This window comes from Macaca nemestrina, chromosome 1 (assembly GCF_043159975.1).
Source record: "Macaca nemestrina isolate mMacNem1 chromosome 1, mMacNem.hap1, whole genome shotgun sequence".
NCBI lineage: Eukaryota > Metazoa > Chordata > Mammalia > Primates > Cercopithecidae > Macaca > Macaca nemestrina.
Genome location: NC_092125.1, coordinates 193,570,425 through 193,580,653, shown reverse-complemented (window position 1 = coordinate 193,580,653; position 10,229 = coordinate 193,570,425). Strand labels below are relative to the sequence as shown.

Sequence of the window (10,229 nt, the reverse complement as noted above, 5' to 3'; positions counted from 1 at the left end):
TTACCCTGCAAAAACTGGCTCTCTATTTAGTAGCGCTGAACTCTACTTGTATGTATGGTGGGGTAAAGTGGGATACAGTGGTAGTTTAAAATGTCTCTAGGATTGTGGTGTACACTCAGCAGGCTGGAGACCATAAGCTGCCATAGAGGGGAGAGGATAGCTGAGCTGGAATCTAAGGCTGTAGAAAGAGAAGGGAGGGTGGTCAGGTGTATGGCCTTGAGGTCCATGACGACAAGGTTAGACTAAATACAATAAAAAGTAGGGGGTGGGCATGGTGGTTCACGCCTGTAATCCCAGCACTTTGGGAGGCCAAGGCGGGCGGATCACAAGGTCAGGAGGTCAAGACCATCCTGGCTAACACGGTGAAACCCCGTCTCTACTGAAAATACAAAAATTAGCCGGGCATGGTGGCGGGCGCCTGCAGTCCCAGCTACTCAGGAGGCTGAGGTAGGAGAATGGCGTGAACCTGGGAGGCGGAGCTTATAGTGAGTCAAGATAGCACCACTGCGCTCCAGCCTGGGAGACACAGCGAGACTCCCTCTCAAAAAAAAAACCAAAAAACCAAAAAAACAAAAAAAAAAAAAAAAAGGAGGAAAGTTCTGTTTGAGGGCCCTGCAATGGACTGTCCTTTAGAGGTAGGCTGACCTCTGTGCTGGTCTTTGGCCTAAAGGTATACATGCAGTCCAGGGGTCTCCTGCAATAATTACTCAAAAGTGGGCAAGGGTGGGAGTAGATACAGACTGACATAAAGGAGACTGACTTTATCCAACTTTTACTGATACCTACTCTATGCTAAGCATTGTGATAATCCCTAGGAATCTTTCCTGAGTGCTTCAGTAGCACTCAGTTTGGCTAGACAGACAAGTAATTTCAGACCAGGGAATTATAATACAGTGGGGTCATAACTTTTTTTTTGAGTCAGAGTCTCGCTCTGTCACCTTATGTCTACAAAAAATCAAAAAAATTAGCTGGGTGTGGTGGTGCATGCCTGCAGTCCCAGCTACTCAGGAGGCTGAAGCAGGAGGGTCACTTGAGCCTAGGAGATTGCTGCAGCAAGCAGCCTGGATGGCACAGTGAGACCTTGTCTAAAAATATATATATACATATTATATTTATATATAAATATTATATACATATTTATATATGTGTTATATATACATATATACATATTTATATTTATATATAAATATTATATAATATATATTAGAGAGAGAGAGAGAGAAAGAGAGAGCAGGCTCCAAAGTGGCATCTTCCTAAGGGAAGGGTAATCTTGACCATTTGTAATTTCCGCCTGATCCACTGGAGTTAAAATGCCACCCCTGGATGAGACTTCCCCGTATCAGGTACTAAATACAAAAACAGGTGGGTGAATACAGGGTGGGGCCGGGAAAGGCTTCGCAAAGGAAGTGATATTGAGGTGTCCCATAAATGATTACATAGGCAGACAAAGAAATGGAAGATATTATTCCCGAGGGGGATCATCATGGAAGTATATTTTTATTTTATTATTATTATTTCTTTTTTGAGACAGAGTTTTGCTCTTGTTGCCCAGGCTGGAGTGCAGTGGAGCGATCTCAGCTCACTGCAACCTCTGCCTCCCAGGTTCAAGCGATTCTCCTGCCTCAGCCTCCTGAGTAGCTGGGATTATAGGCGACTGCCACCACACCTGGCTAATTTTTTGTATTTTTAGTAGAGATGGGGTTTCACCATGTTGGCCCGGCTGGTCTAGAACTCCTGACCTCAGGTGATCCACCCGCCTTGGCCTGCCAAAGTGCTGGGATTACAGGCATGAGTCACTGCACCCAGCCCAGAAGGATATATATATATATATTTTTTTTTTTTTTTTTTTTTTGAGACAGAGTCTTGCTCTGTTGCCCAGGCTGGAGTGCAGTGGCGCAATCTTGGCTCACTGCAAGCTCTGCCTCCTGGGTTCAGGCCAGTCTCCTGCCTCAGCCTCCCAAGTAACTGGGACTACAGGCACCCACCACCACACCTGGCTAATTTTTTGTATTTTTAGTAGAGACGGGGTTTCACTGTGTTAGCCAGGATGGTCTCGATCTCCTGACCTCATGATCCACCCGCCTCAGCCTCCCAAAGTGCTGGGATTACAGGTGTGAGCCACCGCGCCCGGCCAAAAACAGAAGGATTTTGAAGAGTAGACTGATGTCAGGTAATGAAGGACCTTGAAGGTCATACCATATAGTTTGGGCTTTATACTGTCAGAAATGGACCATTATAGGGTTTTTGTTTTTGTTCTTTTTTAACAGAGTAACACAGAATTAGTAGCCTATATGAGAGATAGAACGTATGAGCTAGAAAGCAGAATGAGCTAGATGCAAAACAAATAACAGCTGTTCTTGTTAGGGTAACCAGGCTGGAGTACAGTGGCATGATCTCTGCTCACTACAACCTCCGCCTCCCGGGTTCAAGCAATTCTCCTGCCTCAGCCTCTGAATTATAGGCACCCACTACCATGCCTGTTTTTTTTTCTTTTGTATTTTTTTTTTAAATTTACTTATTTATTTTAGATTTGGGGGTACAGGTGCAGGTGTGTTACATGGATATATTGCATGATGCTCTGAGCTTCAACTGAATCTGTCACCCAGGCAGTGAACATAGTATCCAATAGCTATTTTTTGTATTTTTAGGGTTTTGCTATGTTGGCCAGGCTGGTTTCAAACTCCTGGCCTCAAGTGACCCACCCCCCTCGGCCTCCCAAACTGTTAGGATTACAGACGTGAGCCACTATGCCCAGCCAAGGGGGATCATTCTTTTCTTGGGGCCTGAGCACTTATGGCCAGGGCTTTAGTTAAGGGACCTTGAATGTTTGGTAAGCAGAGAATCAAGGCAAGATAGGGGAAAAACTTGAGAGAGCAACTGTATCATATAGCTTAGGGTAGATGGACTACCCTACAGCAATGTCTATCACTCTAGGGATAATCATCTTTATCCTTCAAATTCAGTCATTTTCCTTTATTTATTTATTTATTTATTTATTTGTGAGACGGAGTCTTGCTCTGTCACCCAGGCTGAAGTGCAGTGGCGCAATCTCGGTTCACTGCAAGCTCCGCCTCCCGGGTTCACGCCATTCTCCTGCTTCAGCCTCCTGAGTAGCTGGGACTACAGGTGCCCGCCACCACGCCCGGCTAATTTTTTGTATTTTTAGTAGAGATGGGGTTTCACCGTGTTACCTCATGATCCTCCTGCCTCGGCTTCCCAAAGTGCTGGGATTACAGGTGTGAGCCACCGCGCCTGGCCCCTTTATTTATTTTTATAGAGATGAAGTCTCACTGTGTTGCCTTGGCTGGTCTCGAACTCCTGCACTCAAGCAATTATCCCACCTTGGCCTCCCAAAGAACTGAGATTACAGGTGTGAGTCAACACACCCTGCCAGTCTTTCTCCTTTAGCAAAAGCCTGCCAACAGCCTGTTTTGAGGTTCCCATTTTTAGACTCCACATGGGTCAGCCCTTCTATTAGCACTGTCTTTCTGAAAAGAGAAACAAGTGATTATTCACTTTCCATAATTCACTAGTTCTCCACTGCCACCACATTAGTCTGCACTACCATCTCTCACCTGTTTTGTTTTTTTTTTTTTTTCCTGATATCCTTGGCAACTGCTAAATCATCTGGATTCCTGAAATGGCCTCCCAACTGCACTCCCTCCTTCCATTCCCCATTAAATTTACTCTCCAAGTTGTAGTGAGGATTGTCTGCTGAAAATTCTGCAATGCTCTGCTCAAAATCCTGCAATGGCTTCTTCTTTCATTCTAAGTAAAAGTCTTTTAACTAAAAGACTGCATGATGGCATGGATCTGTACTCCCCGTCTTCCTTACTCTTTCCACAGCCTCTTGCCATTCCTCAGATACAATAAGCACTGGCCAATCTCAGGGCCTTTGCACTTGCTCTTCACTCTGACTGGCAGTTTCCTCAGATATCCACATGGCTTCTTCTCTTACTTTTTTGGGGGGTCTCAAATGCCAGTTAATCTGAGAAGGCTTCCTTGACCAACTTATGTAAAGCAGCACCCCTCACACCAACATGCTGTATTGCCTTTTTACTGCTTTTTCTTCATAGCACTTATCACCACTTCCACTTTTACTTTTTTTTTTTTTTTTTTTTTTTGAGACGGAGTCTCGCTCTGTCACCCAGGCTGGAGTGCTGTGGCCGGATCTCAGCTCACTGCAAGCTCCGCCTCCCGGGTTCCAGCCATTCTCCTGCCTCAGCCTCCCGAGTAGCTGGGACTACAGGCGCCCGCCACTTCGCCCGGCTAGTTTTTTGTATTTTTTATTAGAGACGGGGTTTCACCGTGTTAGCCAGGATGGTCTCGATCTCCTGACCTCGTGATCCGCCCGTCTCGGCCTCCCAAAGTGCTGGGATTACAGGCTTGAGCCACCGCGCCCGGCCTTTTTTTTTTTTTTTTTTTTTTTTTTTTTTTTTTTTTGAGACGGAGTCTCGCTCTGTCGCCCAGGCTGGAGTGCAGTGGCGGGATCTCAGCTCACTGCAAGCTCTGCCTCCCGGGTTTACGCCATTCTCCTGCCTCAGCCTCTCAAGTAGCTGGGACTACAGGCGCCCGCCACCTCGCCGGGCTAGTTTTTTGTATTTTTTAGTAGAGACGGGGTTTCACCGTATTAGCCAGGATGGTCTCGATCTCCTGACCTCGTGATCCGCCCGTCTCGGCCTCCCAAAGTGCTGGGACTACAGGCTTGAGCCACCGCGCCCGGCCCACTTTTACTATTAAATATTTGCTTATTATTTATAAAACACTGCATCCACCCCAGCTAAGAATGCAAGCTCCAAGAGAGGGGCTTTGGTTCACTGCTATATCCGTGGCACCCAGAAATGCATCTGGCATTTCACAGACATTCAGTATTGATTGAATGAATGAATTCCAGTCAGTCTTGGCTTTTTGAAACCTGGGCCTCCTACTCTCCTATCTCTTCAGACACATGGTGACCGATCAATGCTATGATGCCCCCCTCCCAAGCAGTAGCTAACCTTTATTGGGCACTCAGAGCCATCTACATTGCTAGGAGCTTTACATGAATTTTCTCATTTGATCTTAACAATACAAGAAAGTACATACTATGTTATTCTCATGTTACTGAGGAGGATCTGATGCACAGACAGATTAAATAACTTGCTAATACATGGTGCTGCCATGGCTGGCAATCAAGCAGCTTGACTCTAAACCTGTGCCCTTAGCCACAAAACTTGGGTGGTAGAAGCTCCTGTGAGGCTTTGGACTCAAAGACAGCTGAAGACAAGAGTGAAGAGGGCATAGCAATGATGGCCTGAGGGAGAGAAAATTTTGAAAAAGTGTTTACCCCTCATATTTTTAAGTTGGTATCTAACAGGTTTCATCATAAATTCAAATAGTTGCAATCAATGTAAATTCTTGCAAATTATAAATACTGACATTTTAAGATAAAACTGTTAAATCATTGCAACTTTTCAAGATAAAGAATTTTAAAAACTGTTAAATCACTCTTTATAATGTATCCAAGAGAATCTATATAACTGAATAACCACATTATCCATTAAAACATACACTAATGAGCTCTTCAACATTGTTCTTTTATTATCTCTAACATATTTAGATTGTACTCTAACAAAAAAATGTTATTCAAATGTAATACTTTGATGTCTGAACAACCTTTTATTGATCACTTCTTGGCAATAAAAATACGACATGTAGTAAACTTTAAAAAAATTTCCTGTAACTTTATGGCTCTACACTGGAATTCTTCTGAAGCGAGTAATCATCACAATAATCTTCAGTATATAATGGATCAAAATGACACGATTACAAATATCGATAATACGTAGTTATAAAAGGTGAAATTCTATTGGGAACACATCTCTTAGTCAGATAGATGGGGCTGACCCACCAATTAATTCATTTATCTGGATGAATACTTCCTACTGATGGATTAACAGGGTTCAGTTTCAATTCTGTTGTTTTCACAGATACAAGTGCTGAGAAATAGTTTTACATAAACAAATAGGTGAGAATGCTAGTAGTTTTGTTGTAAGAATGTCAATCAATCGTTTGGTTTCTTTCTGAGTTGCATGCCAAAAACCAAACAGTGTTCCTTCATCAGCTGAGAATTCAATAGGGCTACCATTAATTTTGTTGAAAGCAAAGAACTGGAAACCATCTGACTTGAAAAGAATTTGTTATCCTATTATTAGAGTCATCCACTTTCTCTAGTGACTTTTAATTATACTAATTACTCTCAGAGGCATTTAGGCAGGGTTGAGAAATTCAAGATATTAATTTCAATACATCTTTAGCATCACAATATCACAGTAATTTAAATATATTTTAGTTGTAGCTATTTAGCTCACTTTATTGTAAATAATAATTATGCTAATTAGCAACGATAGTATGTTTAACCAATTAATCATCAGATTAACTTTCGGTCAGAATAATTGACTTCACTTTTTAAGTCAAAGAAATGTACAGGTGTCCCAGTCACCATATTTCACTTCTGAATTCCAAGAGAGAAATGGCATTGCGCCTTACTGATGCAAATTTGTGCCCTAAAGTAAGACGCTTTCATTTCAGGTATGTCTAACCCACGAGATCCTTGCTTTGTTCCAGGGCACTCTCGCAGGGAAAACGCCGCCTCTGACTACACTTGGGGTGGTTGAGACGAGATTTTCAAACGCTTGAATTCTCTCATACGCTTGAATTCCGAACACCCCAATACTGGCTAAAAGACTCCATTTCTAATGCCTGGTCTCGCTTTTGAGTTAGCTGTAATTCAGAGGCACGATTTTTAGAGACTGGGAAATCGGCTGCTGTCGCGTCCTTCCAAGCCACCTCAGGCGGGAGCCGCGGTCCACTCAGTCCGGCCCCAGCCCCGACTACCTGTCGCCTTGTTGGGGGAAGGAGGGCAGATACTGCAGCCCAGTCAGGTAAGCCGCTGACCCAGGGGGATGGAACTGCGGCTCTGGAGATTAGAAAGCCAAGAACATCGCCGCGTTCATGGGCCCAGGAGGAAAGCCAGAACCCTAGACCGGAACCCAGCGTCAAGAGGTGGGGGAAGAATGTTGATGCAACACAGCTCAGCAGGTCCGGGAACTTGGCGTCTGGGTCTCCGCCCTCTTTGGGCCGGAAGTGAGGAAGGTGGGGCTGGGGCTTTTTCTGTAGAAACTAGGAGGGACTGGGTAGAGTCTGCAAAGGGAAGAGTGTGTCTGTGACACTGCCAGCAGCGCGCAGAGGGAGGGATGGGGGCGGGTATCGGAATAGGGGCCCTCGGAAAGAACGGATATCGCTGTGACACCGCGGGGACGCTCTGAGGGGACGAGTGTCGGTGTGGCACCGGTGCATGCTGAAGGAGCCGGCGGAACCGGGTGGCCATGGGGATGTGGGCATCGCTGGACGCTTTGTGGGAGATACCGGCCGAAAAGCGTATCTTCGGAGCCGTGCTGCTCTTCTCCTGGACAGTGTATCTTTGGGAGACCTTCTTAGCACAGCGGCAGGTGAGCCTAGACAGGGTCCAACCTGACCCCCACACCCGGCCAGCCCTGGACTAGCCTTGACTTCGACCCTGAGACTCTTGATTGCTCCAGTCCCTGCGCCAGTCTTGTCTCTGTGGTCCCTGCTGAGTCTGGTAACTTGGCCCGATGGCGGGCTGTGGCTTTGAGGGGGATCTTGGTGCGTCAAAGAAGTTTTCTGTAACGTTATCATGGGACCTAATCCCGTTAGGGCTTGGAGGAAGGCTTGGGCTCTTGTGCCCTCCCTGCAGCTTCCTTGGGATCCTTGGGCCCAGACTTGGCCTCCTTTATCTTTGGAATAAGCCTTCAAAAGGATTTAGACACCCAACTTCCTCATGACATTTATGTAATCATGCCTAACCATAGGATTTTGCAGTCCTTCCAAGAACTTGGGCCCTTAAAGAGCATATATTATTTCTGCTGAAAACAAAACAAAACAAAACAAAACAAAACTTATCGGGCTGGGCGCGGTATCTCATGCCTGTAATCCCAGCACTTTGGGAGGCCGCGAGGCAGGTGGATCACCTGAGGTCAGGAGTTCAAGACCAGCCTGACCAACGTGGCAAAAACCCCTCTCTACTAAAAATAGAAAAATTAGCCGGGTGTGGTGGCGTGCACCTGTAGTCCCAGCTATTTGGGAGGCTGAGGCAGGCGAATCGCTTGAGCTGAGATTGCACCACTGCACTCCAACCTGGGTGACAAGAGTGAAACTCGGTCTCAAAAAAAATAAAATTAAAAAAATATATATATTTCTCATTTTCTATAAAATCATCATTTTAGTTTAAAGTATTAAAATGGTAAAATAGAAAGTGAAAGTTAACAATTTACCTGAGATAACCATAAATTAGAGATCTAAACTTTTATTTGTTTATTTTTAATCTTTATTTATTTATTTCATTTTAGACGGAGTCTAGCTCTGTCGCCAGGCTGGAGTACAGTGGCGCGATCTCGGCTTACTGGTTCAAGTGATTCTCCTGCCTCAGCATCCCGAGTAGCTGGGATTACAGGCACGTGCCACCATGCCCAGCTAATTTTTGTATTTTTAGTAGAGATGGGGTTTCACCATCTTGGCCGGGATAGAATATTTATTTATTTTATTCAGAGACAGGGGCTCACTCTGCCACCCAGGCTCAAGAGCAATAGCATCATCATAGCTCACGGCAGCCTCGAACTCCTGGGCTCAAACGACCCCTCCACCTCCACCTCAGCCTTCTGAGTAGCTAGGACCACAGGTGCGGCTCACTGTACCCGGCTAATTTTTTGATTGTTTTATAGAGCTGTTGCCCGGGCTGGTGTGGAGTTCCTGGACTCAAGTCATCCTGCTGCCTCGACCTCCCAAAGAGCTGGGATTACAGGCGTGAGCCACTGTGCTCTACCTGCCCTCAGCTTTTATTGGCACACAACAATATATAGGGAAAGCATGTTGTAGTGGCCCATTATTTTGTTTGGTATCCATTCTCTGTATTACATTTCCTGAACTGAAATTACCCTTACCTTTTAGAATTTAGTATAATGAGAAAGTTGATCTTTCTCCTACAGAGATAGAGTCTCTGTCACCCAGGGTGTAGTGCTGTGGCACAATATGGGCTTACTGCAACCTCTGCCTCCCAGGCTCAGGTGATCCTCCCACCTCAGCCTCCCAAGTAGCTGGGACCACAGGTGCACACCACCACACTCTGCTAATTTTTGTATTTTTTGTAGAGACAGGATTTCACCACATTGCTCAGGCCAGTCTCGAAATCCTGGGCTCAAGGAATCCTGCCCGTGCCTTCCAAAGTGCTGGGATTACAGGCGTGACCCAGTGTGCCTGACTGAAAGTTGCTCTTTTCTCACAGACCTGATATGTTTCCATCTGGTACTCCTCAAGTTTCTGGCATTTAGGACCAAATTTAATGAGCAGCCTCAGTATCTGTTCATACTCACGGTTAGCATGTGTGCTTCTCCTTTCCATGAGTTTGTTTTCCATATTATAGGAGGTATGTAAACCTAGAATGAGTAGTACGTGTTACAAAGTTGTGATGTTACAACTTTGGTTTACATATACAAATTGAAGTGTGGTGACAACCCTGATTATAGTTTTACCAGTCAGCTAACCTCAGGTTCTCTTGTTCTGCTTTTATTTTCCTGCATCAGTCATTTCAGTGGTTAATGTATTTGATCAAGTGCAATATTTGTGTAGGTATAAAGCAAATTCAACAGAAATAAGTGGCAAGCCATAAACCATTCAATGTTTGATCATAAATGACTATTGTAATAATCGACTGTTTCACTTAAGTGTTTTCTTTAAAATATTTCAGAGAAGAATATATAAAACAACAACTCATGTACCACCAGAATTAGGACAGATCATGGATTCTGAAACATTTGAGAAATCTCGACTGTATCAACTGGATAAAAGCACTTTCAGCTTCTGGTCAGGACTCTATTCAGAGATTGAAGGCACTGTGAGTAATTTACTTCTTGGAGAGACAGTCTGTCAAATTGTTTAATACTTCATAATGGTTGTTTTCATTTTCATATTTTTGTAACACAAAAGAGGGTGCCACACTTACAAGTCCCAGCATGCTTTCTTAACCTTTGTTATTGGTAGTAATGGCTGTGGAGCAAAAAAAACAGAAACACAACTGCTTAGTCAGTTTAAAACTACAGAATATGGGAACTATTACCCTGAAGCCAGGTAGAAAAAAGATCCTCTTCCATTAGGATCCAGCTGAGATGTCATGT

At 44.5% G+C, this 10,229-nt stretch overlaps 1 protein-coding gene across 2 annotated transcripts in view; it reads left to right on the top strand.

The window, feature by feature from the left end:
• Positions 1–7,176: 7,176 nt before the first annotated feature.
• The window catches only part of LOC105494803 (zinc metallopeptidase STE24), a 47,988-nt gene continuing 44,935 nt past the window's right edge, over positions 7,177–10,229 (top strand). Inside the window, exons 1-2 of one of the 2 annotated variants that reach the window (XM_071095425.1) lie at positions 7,177–7,490; positions 9,803–9,949. In XM_071095425.1, coding sequence (XP_070951526.1) covers positions 7,368–7,490; positions 9,803–9,949 — 270 coding nt within the window. In that variant the 5' untranslated portion in view covers positions 7,177–7,367. The remainder of the gene's footprint in view (positions 7,491–9,802; positions 9,950–10,229) is intronic. The other variant, XM_011763640.2, reaches the window with a different exon arrangement.